At 40.2% G+C, this 19,042-nt stretch overlaps 2 protein-coding genes across 2 annotated transcripts; one reads left to right on the forward strand and one right to left on the reverse strand.

The window, feature by feature from the left end:
• Positions 1-1,013: 1,013 nt before the first annotated feature.
• LOC117301505 lies at positions 1,014-15,777 on the forward strand. Its single transcript, XM_033785529.1, has 12 exons — positions 1,014-1,173; positions 1,831-2,111; positions 2,677-2,828; positions 5,654-5,714; positions 7,523-7,705; positions 9,147-9,296; positions 10,191-10,479; positions 10,801-10,896; positions 11,439-11,641; positions 12,876-12,973; positions 14,033-14,280; positions 14,678-15,777. Exons 1-12 carry the CDS (start codon positions 1,119-1,121, stop codon positions 15,160-15,162), a joined length of 2,301 nt encoding a protein of 766 aa, XP_033641420.1. The 5' UTR covers positions 1,014-1,118; the 3' UTR covers positions 15,163-15,777.
• LOC117301506 (ubiquitin-fold modifier-conjugating enzyme 1) lies at positions 15,664-18,694 on the reverse strand. The gene is made up of 4 exons (XM_033785530.1): positions 18,544-18,694; positions 17,682-17,813; positions 16,990-17,157; positions 15,664-16,421 (listed from the first exon to the last, which is right to left on the reverse strand). The coding sequence occupies exons 1-4, from the start codon at positions 18,664-18,666 to the stop codon at positions 16,329-16,331; spliced, it is 516 nt and encodes a 171-aa protein (XP_033641421.1). The 5' UTR covers positions 18,667-18,694; the 3' UTR covers positions 15,664-16,328.
• Positions 18,695-19,042: the final 348 nt, after the last annotated feature.

Here is a 19,042-nt window from a genome sequence, read left to right on the forward strand (position 1 = left end):
CCACCTTGCTGTACCGCAAAACTTCTTGTACTATTTTATTTTGTCATATCAATTTCATCTGCCAACATTGTTTGTTGAATGAATAAAGGTTTAACAATAAAATAGGCCTTCTTCATTTTGAGTTCCGTTTTTGAAGTTGTTGACATGTGTTACAGACATTATTCAACAGGGAGTTTATAGGTAGCACGGTAAATGTGTCTAGCGCCCTCTTTTGTCTGTTTAAAAAGTTTAGTCGGAATAAAATAATCACAAAGGATCGCCTGCAATAATATTTTTTTTTGGGGGGGGGGTGGGAGGGGGGAACATAACCTTGTACTAATTTTTTTTACAGATCAACGGTTTTATTTGAGAAGTACTTAAGATATTTCAAGGGACCAATTATGGGTGTGAATTTTGCAGACTGGTTGAAACACTTTCCATCTTCTTTAAGCCTGGCTCCGCCCCTCAACTCTTACCCCATAGAGTTTGCAATTTTACTGCTGCACTTCACAAAAAGCAAAATGGCCGAAAAACAGCCAGCCGTGCGAGTTACAACCCCGGTGAATTCTCCAAATTTTGGGTCAGTCTCTTCAACACCATCAACAACAGCCATCAATTCAGCATCATGTTTACCTACTGCCAACACTTCTTCAAATCTGAGCCAGTTTCCACAACTCCAAGGGTTTGATTTCGGGGCTGTTCACCCGCCGTTTCCAAGCCCGGGTGATGTGCCTCCGACACCGGCGGGTGGAGGGCTTGGAAGTCGCGGTGGCCACGGTCCAGCCACCGTGCAGTCGCTGCTGCAACAGCAGGCTCAGCTTGTGCAGTTGCAGCAAGCACATCAGTTACACGCAGCTGGGTTGCAGCAACAACAACAACAACAACAACAACAACAACAACAACAACAACAACAACAACAGCAGCAACAGCAACAGCAACAGCAGCAACAACAACAACATCAGCAGCAAATACAACAACAGCAGCAACAACAACAACAACTTCAACAACAACAGCAACAACAACAACAGCAACAACAACAGCAGCAGCAGCAACAACAACAACAACAACAACAACAGCAGCAACAGCAGCAACAACAGCAACAGCAACGACTTATCCGACCCCCGCTGTCCAGTCCGGTAATGCCAGTCGCCGGTGGAGGAACTTCTCATCAACACATTGCATATCCGGGACCAGGTATATTTTTTAAGCTTTTAAAGTGTTTTGGTTTTTTATCTTTTCCTCCCCCAAATTGATTCAAATAACCCCAGTTTTTTAATGACCATTTTAATTTTTACTAAAATACATTTTGTGTTCTTCTTTCTCTGCTCTAGCTAGCTAGTCATGCTAGTTGCGAGCAATAATCGATAATTAGAACCCTTAATCCTCCCGACAATCGTAGATTGGAGGGGGTATGTTTAAGATGTTGCAAAGTTGGATAACTTTCCGTGTCCTGCCACCACTTTTTCACCAATTTTTACAAAAAGGGATATCTCATTGAGGTAAATTAGATAGATACTACAATATTATTTAATATCGAATGAAAAAGTGGTGGCGTGATACGGAAACTTTTCTGAAAAATTAAGTAAGTTGACAAAAAAAAAAAAAAAAAAATTAAATAATATTGCTGTCAGCTTTTTTTAGCTCAGTCTAAAATGTAACTAAGAAGAGACTCAGAGCTAAATATACAAAATAAATAATGATTATTGCTACTTGTATTCATGTAGTAAGTACTATGTGTGGATTGTGTTCTAGTAAATAGTTTTAGTTGTGTTAATCGTAGCCCTTCCTAACTCCCGATGGTCGCAGAGTTCTCATACTCTAATAAAGTTTATAACTCTCTTCTTTTCTTAGGAAACCTACTTCAAATGCCGTCCTCCCATCAGTTATCGCTTGCAAGCCAGCTTGCCCGACTCCGTCCGACCGTCATGCCCGGTATGGCTCAAGACATCTCTAACCCAGGAGCTAGTTTAGCAGCAGCTGCAGCCGCCGCTAGCCTGGGACTTCCATTCAGTCTATCTCATCATCATGGTTTGTCATTATCCAACCTTGGACTAGGGCTACATGGGATGTTACCTACTCCAGAGAGACAAGGGGTCATGGCGGGGTTCGGGATGACCACACCACAGCCACAGGTACGGCCTACACAGCATTTTGTTTTGACCAAGGTCCTTTTTTCTTTTTCTTTTCTCTTCGCACCTTGCACCGTCGACCAATGACGCCACCAGCGCACCATCCCAGTTTATCTTCCTACGTGAGCTGTTTAGTGATTAAATTACTCAAGACTCAAGACAAAGTAATCCATGGCCTGATACTTCACAGAGGCAATAAAGGCAATTGCCTCAATGCCCTTTGGTCATTGCCTTGGTGCCTTTGAAATGTTACAGTAGAAGTTGAGCATTAGGCCTATCTCTTAGGGTGCCCTTTACAATGTACATGTACCAAGGAGAAAATACCCCACTGTACACTTGCCCAGACAGGCCTCGATTTGCACTTAAAAGCAATACAATTCATCATTTAGGTGAATTGTCAGTATCCCCATACTGATTTTGACATCACACTTCATTAAGCAACTACGATTGATTTGCAGTTAAGATCAATAATAACTCTTTGTGAAATCAGCCCCTGGTCTGCAGTCAGACAGTAGGAGGGTTAATTTGTTTAGTTTTTACATACACTGTTTTGATGTTCCGTCTCCAGCTGAACTCTACAACCTATCCCAGTAGCTTCCCAGCGATTCCGCAGTCTCTACTATCCCCTGATTACCCATCAGCTGACATGCTTCCCAATGAGCTCTTCACAACGCTAGGGATGATTCAACCCATCAATGCAACAACAACTGGCAGCCCGAGGTGAGTACTTGGGCCCAATTTCATAGAGCTGCTTAGGCACTCATATTTGCTTAAGAAAAAAATCCTTGCTTAGTAAAATCAGATTACCGGCCAAGACTCCACTTAAAAGTAAGCAACAGCTAAATACAAGTACAAGCAATGTATACGACATGAAATTTTGGCCAGTAATGTGTAAAAAATAAGCAAGCTATTTTCGTGATTAAGCAATTTTTTTGCTGAAGAAGCAGCTCTTTGAAATTGGCCCCAGTGTTGTAGCGACGGTGGGCGATGCTGGGCGGGGCCTGCTCAGGACTCCCAATGTAATGCCCAGCACTCTGAGCAAAAAACTTCTTCTTTTTTCCCCCGAGAGGAGGAATTTTATTCATGCTACATAATAATAATAATAATAACAAGGTATTTATAAAGCACTCTAACTAACAGGGGAAAGTACCACAGCACTGTACACACAAAATAAACAAAGAGCAAAGAATAAATAAAAGCAAGCAAATCAGTTGAACAGGTGGGTTTTGAGAGATTTCTTGAAGGCTGCTAGTGAGCTAGAGTGGCGGATGCTGTGAGGTAAATCATTCCAGAGTTTGGGGGCAGCAGCGTGGAAGCTTTTTTCCCCAATAGTGGTGCGTGTTTTGGGGAAGGCAAGTAGTCTGGTGTCAGTAGATGACCGGAGGTATCTGTTAGGTTTGTACAACTGAATGAGATCCGTTAGGTATGAAGGCGCAGAGGCGGTATTGAGACATTTGAAGACTAGGGTAAGTATTTTGAAGTTGATACGGTTGGACACTGTCAGCCAGTGAAGATCGTGAAGAATGGGAGTGACTCTGTCATATTTCTTGGCCTGGTAGATCAGTTTAGCTGCACGATTTTGGAGCCGTTGAAGGCGTTGACAGTCAACAGATGATATTCCATAGAGAAGAGAGTTAGCATAATCGAGACGAGACGTTACAAGGGCTCTAACAGCAGCATGGCATGTAGGCTTATCAATGTACATTCTTATCCGAGAAAGGTTGCGTAGACTGAAATTAACGGATCGGCAAATAGAAGTGACTTGGTCGGACATCCGCATGGCCTGGTCAAACTCCACTCCAAGATTTCTGATCTTCGTGGAAGGCTGGATGATTTCGGAGTCTACTTGGAGGGAAACATCAGATAGCGAACTGAGACATCTACTGTTGGCACAGACAAAGAAATCAGTTTTGGAATCGTTGAGTTGAAGCATGTTGCTTAACATCCATTGTTTTATGTCCATTATACATTCCGACAATGTGGAAAGAGCTTGATTGATTTCACCAGGGTTGTTGGGATTAAATTGAATGTACAGCTGGGTATCGTCAGCATAGAAGTGATAGCGAATGTGCTCAAACCGTTCAATAATGGTGGCCAGGGGATAGGTAAATAGGGAAAACAGTTGAGGTCCTACCACAGAACCTTGTGGTAAACCAAACTCCAATACCTGGGGGTCAGATAGCTCACTAGCAACCTTAACTCTATTAGTGCGACCAACAAGGTATGAATGAAACCACTGTTGAACATGACCTGTTAACCCAAAAACATTATATAATCTATCCAAGAGGGAAACATAATCAATGGTATCGAACGCCGCCGACAGATCCAGCAACACCACAAAGACAGCCTGCCGATCATCAAGAGCACGCATTATGTCACTCTTGATTCTCAGCAATGCCGTCTCAGTGCTGTGGCCAGACCTGTAAGCAGACTGAAACTTCTGAAACAACATATTAGTACAAAGATGATCATTGATACGAGTTAAAGCAACCTTTTCAATCAGTTTCGATATAAATGCCAAGTTAGAAACCGGTCTATAGTTCTTGAGATTGTTCACGTCAAACCGGGCTTCTTTAAAATGGGAGATACTATGGCTTCCTTGAGGCTTGCTGGGAAGGACCTGTGGCAAGCGAGCTGTTTACAATGGAACCCAGTGCAGAGAGGAGAGTCCCGGTATTCATTTTCAACATCCATGTCGGGAGAGGGTCCAGGTCGCATGACTTGCTCGGTGCTTTGCTAATGAGTCTGAGGGCCTCGTCCTCATCGGCAAGGGGGAAGTCAGAGAGTTGAGGTACTTGTACTGGGCAATCAGCATGCTGGAGAGAAACGGGTTCAGGGGTGTGGGTGAGCGAACACATGATGTTAGATCTTATTTTGGCAACTTTGTCTTTGAAGAAGGTTGCAAACCGGTTGCTCCGGTTACATTAATGTACATGTACAAAGCTACACAAACTACTGGTAAAACCAACTACTTTTAGAATGATACATAAAGAGAATAGGCAAGTGGCAAAAACAGGAAATTTCATGATAAGCATGGGATTTAGTTAGCAAAAAACATTGTGCTGGCCAGCACAGATTTCAAAATATTGTCCACTGTGCATAGATCCAAGACACAGCTAATGATAAGGAGTATCAAATTTCACAGACAAAGAACGCAGTCAAGAGGCCATTTAAATTGTTTCATGGCCCTGTAACATGAACAATTTGGAAACCTTAAGGCCCGGTCACACAGGCCTCGACAACGAGAACGAAAACGATAACATTAAAAATGCACGCCCTCGATTGGTTGAATAAGCGTGGGCATCTTCTGTGCGGAGCAATGCAACCAATAGCATGGTTCTCTTTGCGTCATTATCGTTATTGTTTTCTTTATCGCTGCAGTGTGACTTTACAGTCGATGGAAACTTTTAAAGGGGCACCAAGGCCAAGACCAGGGGCAATGGAAGCCTTGCGTGTTATTCCAGGCCTGATATTTTATGAGAAGTTGAGAAGATTTTTGTTTACTGCGTGTGAAGATTGAATGATTCTGTTTGGTTATTCCACAGTGAAATGACCGGATCAGATTGCAGTGATCGATCAGGCATGACGTGGCTGGACGCTGCTCAGGTAAAGATCATTGATTAGACACGTCCAAACATTTTTGACAAATTACTTTAACAAAAATTGTAATCTGAATTTAATACGTTTTCTGATTCCCACATTCAAATTTGGTGGTGAAATCCACAGGACTGCAGAGCGCACAGCTCAAAGTTTACACTGGCTTAAATTTGTTTTAAAGACACTGAACACTATTGGTAATTGTCAAAGACTAGTCTTCACAGTTGGTGTATCTCAACATATGCTTAAAATAACAAACCTGTGAAAATTTGAGCTCAATCGTTCATCGAAGTTGCAAGATAATAATGAAAGAAAAAACACCCTTGTTTACACGAAGTTGTGTGCATTCAGATGCTTGATTTCAAGACCTCAAATTCTAAATCTAAAGTCTCAAAATCAAATTCGTGGAAAATTACTTCTTTCTCACAATTTTGTATACTATCAACCTCTCCCCATTACTCGTTACCAAGAAAGTTATTATTTTAATGATTAATTTGATTTCTAGAAAATTTATTATTTTACTTATTGGCCCGATGCTTAAATCACTAGACTCAGGCCTGTAGTCTGCTGTTAATTTCAAGTCCTGCATTATCTCCAGGCCTCAAAATAAGCCATGGCACCCATAATCTGAATCCAACAGTTTGAGTTTTGACTTATTGAACGGTGTTTGATTTTGGTAAGAGTGTAAAGGATCCCAGCAAATGTCTCAAAGGATTATAGATTGGCATGGCCGAGTGGTTAAGGGCATCGAATTCAAGTTCTGGTGCAGTCACTGGAGTGTGGGTTTGAATCCCGGTCGTGACACTGGTCTTCATCCAGGGTGATAAATGGGTACCTGCGAGGGTAGAAGTTGATATTGTGTATGAAAAGCCACAAGCGCCATAAAGGCAGCTCAGGGCTGTATACTCCCAAGGGAGCTGAGAAACATTAAAAGGGATGTTATTGGCCCAATGACCAGGGCACTAATGTAAAGCGCATTGGTCGATTATTGTGAAATGCGCTATATAAGAATTTGTTATTATTATTATTATTATTATTATTAATATTAATATATAGCGCACGTATCTACCAAACAAGGTACTCAAGGCGCTGAGTATATACAAACTTTCAGAAAGATAGGTTATTGCAGTGATGAATTCTGAGACCCAATTATGTAGCACCATATGAGGGTTTACAAGGTGCTACGGCGCATACAGCAGCCACAGCCAGGAACACCGGGGGAACCCCTTCTCTTTTTGATAAGTGCACTGGGTTCTTTTACATGCGTTACACAACACATTGGACCAACGGTTTTACGTCCCATCCAAAGGACAAAGCAATGGTTAAGTGTCTTGCTTAAAGGCAGTGGACACTATTGGTAATTACTCAAAATAGTTATCAGCATAAAACCTCACTTGGTAACGAGTAATGGGGAGAGGTTGATAGTATAAAACATTGTGAGAAAGAAGTGACATAGTCTGAGTAAGAAGTGATTTTCCACAAATTTGATTTCGAGACCTCAAGTTTAGAATTTGAGGTCTCGAAATCAAGCATATAAAAGCACATAACTTTGTGTGACAAGGGTGTTTTTTTCTTTCATTATTATCTCACAACTCTGAAGACCAATCGAGCTCAAATTTTCACAGGTTTGTTATTTTATGCATATATGTTGATATACACCAAGTGAGAAGACTGATCTTTGACAATTACCAATAGTGTCCACTGCCTTTAAGGACACAAGTGTCACGGCTGGGGATTCGAACCCACACGCTGATCAGAAACTAATAGTAACTGATGCACCTACCCTTTGACACTCATACCAATTGATTGCTTCTCAGGTGATTCTCCAAGAGGCAGGGAAGGCACTTCATATTAAGGAGATTAAGCAACGCATACTGGAGAGAGGTTTGGTGCAATCTAACGCTAGGTCCTCACTGGAGGCTGTGCTGTATAGAGACACTCAGAAGGGAAGCCGTCGCTTCAAGAGAGTTGATGGGGAAATCGGAATGTTCAGAATACTGGTAAAGAGTATTAATGTAAAGCCACTTTTCTAAACCATCAAAATCCTGTATCCAAACCCCAACACTGCAAAAAAACAAAACACACAAAACCCCCAACAGCCAAAACCCCCAACAGCCAAAACCACCGACCCCAGACACCCCAAAAACTGAAACTCCAACCCAACCCCCAAAAAACCAATACCCCCATCCCAAAACCTCATCCCCATTCTCTAAAATTCCCGACTCCAAATCACTTTCATCAAAACTTCTACCTCAAACTCCCATTAAAGTCACCTGGAAGTGGTATTTTGTCAAAATAAAGCTTTTGTCACTAGTGTTTTGATGAGTGGAATATGAATAAACAATTAACTAAGGTTTCCAAAATTAGTTTCCATGATATTTACAAATTTGAAAAAAAGCCTGACCCGAGAGGGCGCTGTTCGTGACGTCAATTGAGGCGCGATGAATCGCATGCAGTGCCAACACAGCATAGTGACGCTTGGCGCAAGCTAAAAACATGCCCTCAAAGTTGAAACAATACCTGACTTTTTTCACGTTAGGCAAATGCTCCTTTAGGTTCGTTACGTCTTTCATGTACCTTCTTCGACTTCCCCACTAGCTGGAAAAATTATTGGGATGGCGTCATGTTTTAGAAAAGAACTTTTCTCTTCATGACAAAATGTGTAGCGTATTCCGGATTCTCGTAGCACGACGGCTCGAAATATTTGCCGCACAGCGCTGGAAAAGACGTCGGACCGGACAACTTGGCAAACTGACACCATCTTTAGTTGTTTTGCTGCATCCAGCAGCAATACACCTGGTCGACATTGCCGGAAAAATGCGAGAAAAAAAACTTTTTCAAAACGTACAAACTCACTACTAGGACTTGAATGTACTTGCACGTACGTGTGTTCGATGTTCGATCGAGGCAAAGTCTTCCTCGATTGACGTCACAAAAGGGGTAGGCGGAGTCACCCCCTACACAACTTTATTTAAGTTTTTAAACATATAAATCGTCAAAAACAATTACTCACAAAATTATTTTATTGTTCAGGAACATATACTCTAATGTTTGAAGGAAAAAAAAAATCTATTTCCAGGTGCCTTTAAGAAAACCTCATCCTAAACCAACCCCCAGACTCCAAAACCTTAAAGATCCTCACCTCCATTCATAGACCCCCCAACCTTTCAAACCCCCAAAATCCCATCCCTAATCCCCAATCTTCTAAAATCCCATTAAACCCCAGTCATTAAAACCCCATTCTAAACTCCTCATCCCCTCTCAATTGCTAACCCCCCCCCCCAACCCTACTAACTCCTACATGTTGTAACTATCCCTAAATCCCAACCAGGGCCCAATTTCATAGAGATGCTCAGCACACAAAATTGCTTAGCATGAAATATCTTCCTTGATAAAAACAGGATTACCAACCAAATTCATATTCTCTTTCATTTCCAACAGACACCAGAAGAGAAAACAAAGAAGCGTAACAAGCCGACCTTGGTTGCCACCCGGAAGAAGACGTCAGCAAAAGATAACGCAATTCTGCAATCAATTCGCTACAAAGGCAAATATCGCAGGCTACGCAAACTCATCAAACTCATGATTTTTGTAAGTCGATTGGGATTATTTCATAGATATATATATATTGATTAGAGCGCTAACACCCCGTTATACACGCACTAAGATTTTGAAGCTAGGTGGGCGCATCCATGTTTATGTACAAACCAATACAAAAGCTTGAGATTTTGAATGGCAGTTGTACGGCAATTTCCATGATAGTGCATTTGTTCTTTTCTATGTGTCATCGAACCAAAAAATGCAGCAAATGTGAACGCACAATCTGCTGATGAGCGTAAAAACTGCAAGCGTCATGTGCTTCATGTTGAAAAGGCTTGTATACTTTTTTTAGTACATCAATCAAGTCAAACTTTTGGTTTTTGTAGCGCAGACGTACATGTATGGGCAATCGTGTATGTAAGCGCACACGCCAAATTAAAAAAATTGGGTCAATGTGAGTTCTCTTAAAATTAAAATTGTTCCTTAGTCACGCAACACATCCAACATGTCTGCGCCCAGGATGGCTTCAAAATGCAGAGCAAGTTAGTGCTCTAGTCAATATATATAGCTCTATGTATTATTTACAGAAAATAATCTCAAGTTACTGAAGTCTACTTTGTTTACTTTATGATTCTCCTTATTGATATTACAATGTTAGATGCTTTCTTTCGGCTACAAGATTATATAATATAACTAGAAGGGTTTGCGATAACACCATGTGAAAATCTCTTTTGAGTAGTTTTGGTTCTGAAAAGCACCAATGAGTTGTGAACCACCGGTTCTTTTCAGAATCAACACTTTTCTAAGAGATTTTCACATGGTGTTACCGCAAAACTCTGTTACTTATACTTCCAAAATGCAAAGTTTCAAATCCTAAATTTAAGAAAACATCAGTGTAAGGCTAAAACCAAAATTAATATCCTAAATATAATTTTTCTGATGTAGGAGAATGCTGCCCTCAACGACGAGGTTTGTCGCAGTGAGCGAAAAATCCAACGTGCCCAACAGGAGAGATTCTTCCTGCTGCAACGCCTTCTGCATTACCAAGAGATCTGTGCTATCCCACCTTCTGCAACCAAATCGACATCTGCCTCGAAGCACTCTGTATCCAAACGCCACGCTGAAGATGGAGAGGGGAGTCTGGCATCGTCGCAGGCATCGGCGAGTAAGCGCGAGAAAGGAGACAAGAATAAGGCGAAGCGGAAACGCAAGAAGGCTAAAAGGGCAGATAAAGGTATTTGTCTAGTTTCCTGACTACTGACCAGAAATTAAATAATAAATAGAATTTCTCTAAAAAGTACCATTCCACATTGAAAATATAATCGGGGAAAAACTTTTAAAGTCTTTTCTTTAAGAAAACACACTCATATCAACATTTAGGAATTTTGTTATTGACGAAGCAATTGTTTTGAGGGGAGAGTTTGTTCACCTTTTTAAAAATGCTTAACTATTCAATTGCTGCTACCAAAAACCAACAATCATTTTTTTTTTTTTTTAAATGTTCCTTTCTCGATTTGTTGTTGTTTATTTTTTGGGGGTGTTTGTTTACTTTCAGATAAGGCAAGGAAGGAAGCTGGGAGAGTTAAAACCAAACGATCTTCAGGTGTATCTACAAAACGTCTTGTACAACAAATACCTTTGGATTCGTCAGGTTTGTGTAGTTTAGTTTATCTCGGTAGGTGTCCTTGATTTGTGATGGCTCTCCATAGGGTTCTGTCCTGCATTGCTGTCAATAGCTCTGCTGTCTCCAGTCCGGTGTCTTTCTTCAAAAGATCCAAGTTGGTCAACAGCAATTGCTGTGGTGCCATGTGTTTTTGCTTTGGTGCCTTTTGCAAAGTTACAATACAAATTTTCGTCATAGAGTGCCCTCTTACTAGAGGAAATTTGCTGTGATTGATTTAGCTTAGTGCACTAACTACTAGAAAGCACATTCTGTACACTCCAATCGAAGCTGAGGTGGTTTAAGGAATGAAATAAACGTTCCAGCTACCAGGAGTAATATTGGAGTGTCAGGAGCGTCTCTGAGTGATGGATTTGAGCACTATATAAGAGGCCACTGTTATTATGATTCGATTTGAATGATATGTTTTACCGTGCCTTGCTTCATTCAAAAGTTGCATCAGATAAGAGCACTGGACTCAGGCTCTAGTATTTCTGGTATGCTTTATTTTCTCTTTATTTTTCATCTTACAGGCAAGCCGATCTTCCCGATTAAACTGAGCAGTCTAACAGTCCACAGCTTGGGTCAGATCGTGACTGATCGGTCCGACTATCATGATGAATATTGCATCTATCCTACAGGATTCTGTAGCAGTCGAATGTACACCAGCGCTAAAGACCCCATGAATAAATGCCTTTATACGTGTAAGGTGTTGGATGCTGGACTCACACCAAGGGTGAGTGAAAAGCCCGGTTCATACAACCTCGCTACCATGGGCAGCGCGCGCCATATCACGCTAGCTCTGCATACGTCTCTAACCCCTGGGAGGGAAACTCCGATCCGTGTCTTTGATTGGCTATCATATACGCGCAAAATTTGAATCACCGTGCGTCTCCAAAAAGCTCTATACGCCAAAACGCGTGCGTATAAAGGTGTACGTATATTCCAACACAAAACGGATCAACCACAGGACTAATTGTAATATCCCTTATATTTGGATATTTTCAAGTTACACTTCCAGGGGTTATGATCAAGCAAGGCATGCTGGGTAAACCTGGGAACGAGGTTGCGGTTCATAGTTCTTGCAAGTTCTTCATGTGAAGCAAATTAAAGGCACTGGACACGTTTGGTAATTGTCAGAGACCAATGTTCTCACTTGGTGTATCCCAACATATGCTCAAAAAACCATGTGAGAATTTGGTCAGCGTAGTTGCAAGAAAAAATGAAAGAAAAAATAACCTTGTTGCATAGAATTAGTGCTTTAAAGGGTATATCTTTTCCTAACAAAAACACATTGTCCACAGATTTACATTAAACTTACACAGTTTGAAGATTATGATAGTAGAAAGCTTCCCTTGAAATTTTACTTACTGAGGTGCTGTAGTTTTTGAGAAAAAGTAATAATTTTCGTCTCAGTTTTAGCATGTAAAAAAGTATTAACCAGTTATGCTATGGTTTTGGTATAATATCATAACTGGTTAAGGGGATTTTACATGCTAAAATCATTTTGGTCTCATGAGACCAAAATTATTTTGTGACTTGTTTTACTCATTTCTCAAAAACTACATACACAACCTTAGTTAGTAATATTTGAAGGGAAGTTTTCCACTATCATTATCTTCAAACCCTGTAAGTTTAGTGTAAATCTGTGGACATTTTGAAAAAGTACCCGAATCCTTTAAGATGCCTGAGAAAAAGTTCATTCTCAGATTCAAAAAGTTTTAGGTGGAAACCCTCACAAGGAGAATCTTTTCTCACAATGTTTTACTCTTCAGTGCTCCCTTCCAAGTAAGTCTATGGTCATTAAATTTGTGAGTAATTACTGCCTTTAATGCTAAAATGGTCCTCATTTTCCCCAAGGGTCAAATACCATGCCTGGTTCTGACAGGTTGTGTTTTTGTCTTGCTCTTCCTGTTTTGTGTTGTTTTGGTGAAATAAAATAATAATATAATTTTGTATTATGTCCTCAGTTTGAGATTGTCGCAGAGGATGAAGCTGAACATCCATTCGTCGGTTTGTCTCCTACTGAATGTCATAATAACCTACTGGATGAGATAAATACCTATGGGTGAGTCAAACAACATAATAACAGTATTTTTAGACCATCTTTTAAAATTGGGGAGGTAGTGCTTTCTGCTCTACCGGCCAGGCTTCGGACTGATGATACCCAAGCCTACACACGTACATCCGTATGGACTGTTGAAGGGGTAACCCTATTTCAGCCCTAGGAGTAGGTGGCAACGGCCTCTTGGCAAAAATAATTGTAGCCCACACCTTGAAGTGGCCTTCAGGCCTTGTGTCTGGCAAACTGCATAAAAAAAAAATTTAAAAAAATATTCTGTCCTTCAGTTAGTAATATGCAATGTGAGACTTTCTCTTTTCAGCTGATGTCCTCTATTTTTTCTTCACTTTCTGTGTACAAAAGTGTAGGAATAGGTATCTTTACCTCTTTTTTCTTGCCCGGTTTTCTCTACCTTTTTTTTGTTCATGGATAGTTACTCCTGCTAAGGACAAAGAAGTCAGGACCCAATTTCATAAAGCCTTTAAGCACAAAAATTTGCTTAGCATGAAATTTCTTCCTTGATAAAAACAAGATTACCAATCAAATTTTAATTTGTTGCAGTTTGCTTGTTACTGGCATTTAGCTGTTGTTTGCTTATCCTGAAAATCACGTGGAAATTTGGTTGGTAATCCTGTTTTTATTAAGGAAGAAATTTCATGCTAAGCAAATTTGTGTGCTTACAGGCTTTATGAAATTTGGCCCTGGTGCCTTGTCTATAATATTGGTATTCATTAGTACTAATGCAGAATATGACAAAACAAGTGAATTTAGTTTCTTTGGCAAAATCTGAATTTGCAGCTACTGATTCCTTTTGGCTGTTGCTAGGGGGGTTGCAAAATGATGACCAGGGGCCGATTTCACAAAGAGCTAAGATTGATCTTAACTGCAAATCAATCACAGTTTCTAAGTGTGATGTCACAATACAAATTACTACGGTAATACTTACAATTTGTCTTGCGATGAATTGTATGTTTTGTGAAATCATCCTCAGGTGATCCAGGAGAAGCTGTAGTCGTGTTTGTGAAGAACATCACACTATTTTTGTTTGATTTTTTTTCCAATCAGGGGCAAAGAGATTCCAAGTGCTAAAGGAAAAGGAACAGACTTCTTTGGTCTCACTCACCCAACGATTCAAAACCTTATCCAGAGCTCCCCTGGAGCGAGGAAATGCACCAAATACAAGTGGATGAAATTCACGACGACCAGATCTCCCGACCAGGGGGAGGTTCACTCCAAACACAAGAACAAAGACCCTGGGAAGAAGAACCGTCGGGATGGAGGTTGTGGCGATAATGAGAACATCAAAAGTACAGGTATGAGCTAGAAATGTGTTTTTGTAATAGGGGTTGGGGGAAAATTATTTGGGTTTTGTTTTCATCTTGGTAGTTTACAAGTGCCCAATTTCATAAAGCTGTTAAACAGATTTAACACTGCTTGTCAAATTTCTTTGCCCAGGGGCACCAGTTGCATTAATGTAAACTTTATGGAGTTTTGACTGGTTACCAGTTTCTGTTAAGCAATTTTGTTTTCTGTGCTTAGCAAGTTTTTATGCTTACAGGTTTTATGAAATTAGGCAAAGTACTTTTTTTGTAAGAGTTAGTTGTCTTTAAAAAAAACCTCTGGAATTGGTACCAACATTGACATTGAGATCTGAGACAATTGAACATCGACTCATGTTGTATTTTATTCTTCATTTTCACAATCCAACAGCTACGAAACCGGCAACAGACTTAAAGGATACTCTATCAAGCACAGCTGAAGACCCACAATGCCCTGCAGCACCCTTCGAAAGCGGCTTACGCTATCTGCTGACCAGCGTCTCCAAGACTGAACCCAGTGACACCATCGCAAAGATTAACCCGAGTCCAGTACTCACACCACCAGCACCCCCACCACCACCACCGCCCCCGCCTCCTGCATTGAGCATCATGCAAACCAGATCTAAACCTAGTTTATCAACCCAAGTTGACACTAAGCCGAGCACCATCCAGACAAGGTCTAAACCAGCTGTGGCGACTTTAACCAAGGGTAAACCGGATTTATCAACCCCAGTTAAGGCTAAACCTGATCAACAAGCAACAAGGGTGCAGACTAGGTCCAACTTGCCCAATCAGATGCAGACGAGGTCGAAACCTGGAAGTGGAACGACTGTTCCTAAAACAGACGCACTGCAAGGAGATAAGCAGACTTCTTAACAGATGCATCGCAAGGACAGAAGCAGACTTATAAACTGTTAATACTGCACACTCTAGATTTGATACGGACTAAGGGCGCGAGTGCCTTAACTGGATGCTAGTTCATAATTCAATGTGTAGCCACAGGACGTCTTTGAACAACATCATAGCTCCTCTACTAGATGCATTACAGTACCAACAGAAAACTGGGCCCAAATGCATGGCTCTGCTTACCGTAAGCACAGAATCGGCGCTTACGGAAGCAGGGAATGTGCTTACGGCCAGCGTATTTGACGGGTTAGCGGCGAATTTTGGCACATCCACTGAAATATCTCAAAGTCTATAAGGAACTTTCAAAAGGGCACCAAGGCCAAGACCAGGGCAACAGAGGCAATGGCCTCTGTGAAATTCCAGGTCGGGATCATAACAAAAGTATGAACCTAGCTTTAACCCACTTGGAGCTAGTCGGAGTAGAGAAATAACACCATAAAAAGTGAAACATGATTGTATTCCATGTGCATATGATTTGCTGTTTATATTTTATTTTACCATGAAATATACATTGTATTCTTAACAGAAAAGTTTCACAGCCAGAAATGTAATAAAGCAGGTTTAATACCTGGAATGAAACATTAACATTCTTTAAGAGTGAGCTGCATTTATTATTCTGGAATGATTTTGTTCAGTTTTGACCCTTAGGCCCATGTCACATTGGCAACTTTTGCAGGCAACTTGGAGGCAACTAAATGCAGTGTATGCTACAGGACCACTTTGGTAGCACATAAGTAATATTTCAAACAATGTCTTATGATCCTCCCAAAAAAATATGTGATGTTCGAATGAATTCTCTTCTTGGAGATTGCCTGGAACTGGTTGCCTGTAAATTGCCTTGTGTGACACAACCCTTAAAGTTAAAGTATACTTTTAACCGTTTAAATTCTGCATAATTGAGACATATACAGCAAAATGAACTGCAAAAACTTCATTACAAAAGGTGGTAGCCTTTTTGAGATGTCGAGGAGCGATTATGTCGGGGAAAACTGGACACTACATCACAACCAATTCATGACTGGCTCCCCACCTCATTTTCGTTAGTAGATATATTTGACGTTAAAAACTTTATGAGGAACTGTAATAATTTAAAACTAAGTATTATTTGAGTAATATCCTAAGACTTCTAAGTGACCTCATTTACTGGCTGCCTCTTCCGTCTTCTCCTTGTAAGATATCACCTGTTTACTGATCAGATCTGGGATTTCAACGGCTAGCCAGGGACCAAGCTGAAAATAAGAGAAAGAAAAACACAAACTGATTATGGAAGAATTTGTAGACATTAAAATTTCTGAAAAGAAGCATGTCTGGTCCATGGGGGAAAAAGTAACAAAGTTGTTGCCCACAAGAACTGACCTTCATGTGATGTAGGCCTTACTGAACTTTTCAGACCCTTTTTCCCCTGATTTTACAAGGACAAACAAATCAAAAACCAACTAAAGTTGGAAGAATATTGCTGTGGCTCTGTCTTACATATGCAGGTCACGTCTTCAGAGCCTAGGTATCCCCACTTATTGAGAGACACTTCTGTCAAGTTGATGTTGTGAGTCTGTTGAGGCACCTCCATTCAGCCCAACTTGATTCAGCACCAGTTCTTTTTTTTTTTTTACACTATAACCATATGGAAAATGCAGGCTCGATGTTTCACAGAAGCAATGGTGGTGATTACTTCCATGCCCCTAGTCATTGCTTTGGTGCCCCTTGAAATGCTCCAATAAAAAATTTACAAAACTTTCCCACAGAGGTGCCCTCTACAATTGCAAATTAATAATTTGTCTCAAATTTCCTAACACTTACCCCGAGTGCCATGGCATGGCCAATGCCAAACTTTGGGACATTCTTCGCCCAGAGGGGCTTAAAATGATCAGTTAAGCAGATTTTACCCCCTCTGTACATCTTGGCTGTTTTTCCGTCTAACTCTGGGAGTGCAAGTTCTGGAGCGGTTTGAGGATACGTCACTGGAATCTACAAGAACGAACAAATTTTGCAACTCTGTTAAAAAATGAGATTCACATTAATATTTTAAAGTACCATGACATGTTATGTATAAGACGAACTTTCCAACATCGTCAAAGGTAACTGTCAGCTGCTGCCTCATTTTCATTGGCAGCATGCCAGTTCAAAACCTCTTGTTACTAACCCCCCACAAGGGAAGCACTGAATTTTTTTTGGGACATTTGCTTCACAAGATCAAAGAACAATGAGAGAAGACCAGTTACTCTATGACTTTCGCCTTTTTTTTTTTTGCGCGGCAGTGACCACTTTGAGCACACATACATAGAGTGGCACCACAGGGTAACTAATTAAAGTATCCAATATATTTTGATATTTCAAAGTTCCAGGTGCCAGGGGGTTACAAGCCTGCAAGAAATTATAGGGGCAAAATGTTGCGGGAATGAGGTTGTGTCAACTGAAAGTTATTGCATGAACTCAATTCGTCTCAACCTAGAATTTGCTTTTAAGTTCTGAGTCCACTCGACTATACTTACATCAAATTCTATGTCGAACTCATATTTGAGAAGTTCATGAATGTACCAGCATTTACCAAACCATCGAGTACCATCCTTGTTAGATTCAAGACGAAACCAGTCATTATCGGACTCCTTGTTGTTATTTACATACTGAAACAAAAAGTAAACAAAACATGTAATTGTAAACATTACTTCAACAAATAACCTATGATCCAACACAAGCCGAATGTCAGGTCTCTGAAAACTGCAGGTAAGTGTGATACAAAGTTGGGGGTGTTTTTAAGTTTTTGAATGTTTACATAATTGTAGTTCGTTGAAACAACAATCCAAATTTAAACTAAGAACACATTGACAAAGGAAAATCAATCAATGGATATACTGTAGGCCACTATTGTGTACTAATAAAATATGCCTTGACAAATGCCTTTGAAAGTTTGATCCACAATATTGTTATTATGACTCTTGTAGTATTGATTGTTTTTGTTCATTTAACCATGATTTAACTTTTTGTCTTATTAATAAAAAAAGGTTTTTGTGGAAACTATAAAAACAAACAAACAATAATTAATTAACCCAATCTTATTCTTCTTGTTATTGGTTTCCCAGATGTTTGGAGATATATTGACAATATTTACCGCCAAGTCTTTACTTTTACATTAAACATGTTTAAAGAAATAAAAATAAAACTGCTATTCAACAATTTAATACACTTTACTCCCCACTCAATGACCCCCTTTTAAAATAATTACCCCGCCCCCAGTTCAAGCAAATCTGTCATCCATCTGTTTGTGCTATCCATGCCATCTCATCTGTAGTGGCGAGTTGAGTTATTTATCATTTTAAAAGAGAGCTCTGGTTAGAAGAAAACATTCTTACAAACCTGAATTAATGCTTGATATTCCTCCTTCAGTCTTGACGGCCAGAGATCTTTATCCCTTGGACCTGCCTTTGTTTTAAGTAACGGTATGTTACTTAATGTTTTCCTAGTCGCAGCATCCACCATGATTATTTCGAAGTTCTTTTTTCAATGGTGTTCATGTTTCCATAATATCGTCAGATCCCCTGACGTCTTTGTTATGTTTCAGAATGGGGCTAGGAACCAGTCTGCTGAACTTTGACCCCGGCCGAGAATCCAGTGAACTTTAAATGACTCATTTTCTTATATTTCCGCATTAACAAAATTACGATAAATGCCGGTGAAAATGTTTGTATTATGTGAATGTTGTTGAATATCTTGAACAGAATTAAGAAATCCACGTTTGGTTGGGATGGATGGGATAGCTTGTGGTTATTTTTTAAGCTGACATTTAAACTCGTTAACATAATCGATTATTCACAATATTGTCCATGCATGATGATCGGAGCGTGCGTGTTTTGAA

This window comes from Asterias rubens, chromosome 17, assembly GCF_902459465.1.
Source record: "Asterias rubens chromosome 17, eAstRub1.3, whole genome shotgun sequence".
Taxonomy (NCBI): Eukaryota; Metazoa; Echinodermata; class Asteroidea; order Forcipulatida; family Asteriidae; genus Asterias; species Asterias rubens.

What these genes read in the sequence shown, in the direction of transcription:
- LOC117301505 (XM_033785529.1), top strand. Translation starts at nt 1,119, where the DNA reads ATGCCAGTCGCCGGTGGAGGAACTTCTCATCAACACATTGCATATCCG. An exon ending in GGCTAAAAGGGCAGATAAAG is followed by an intron (nt 10,480 to 10,800) that starts GTATTTGTCTAG and finishes GTTTACTTTCAG; the next exon opens with ATAAGGCAAGGAAGGAAGCT. An exon ending in TGAGAACATCAAAAGTACAG is followed by an intron (nt 14,281 to 14,677) that starts GTATGAGCTAGA and finishes ACAATCCAACAG; the next exon opens with CTACGAAACCGGCAACAGAC.
- LOC117301506 (XM_033785530.1), bottom strand. Translation starts at nt 18,666, where the DNA reads ATGGTGGATGCTGCGACTAGGAAAACATTAAGTAACATACCGTTACTT. An exon ending in AATATCAAGCATTAATTCAG is followed by an intron (nt 17,814 to 18,543) that starts GTTTGTAAGAAT and finishes TTTTTGTTTCAG; the next exon opens with TATGTAAATAACAACAAGGA. An exon ending in GCCATGCCATGGCACTCGGG is followed by an intron (nt 16,422 to 16,989) that starts GTAAGTGTTAGG and finishes TCTTATTTTCAG; the next exon opens with CTTGGTCCCTGGCTAGCCGT.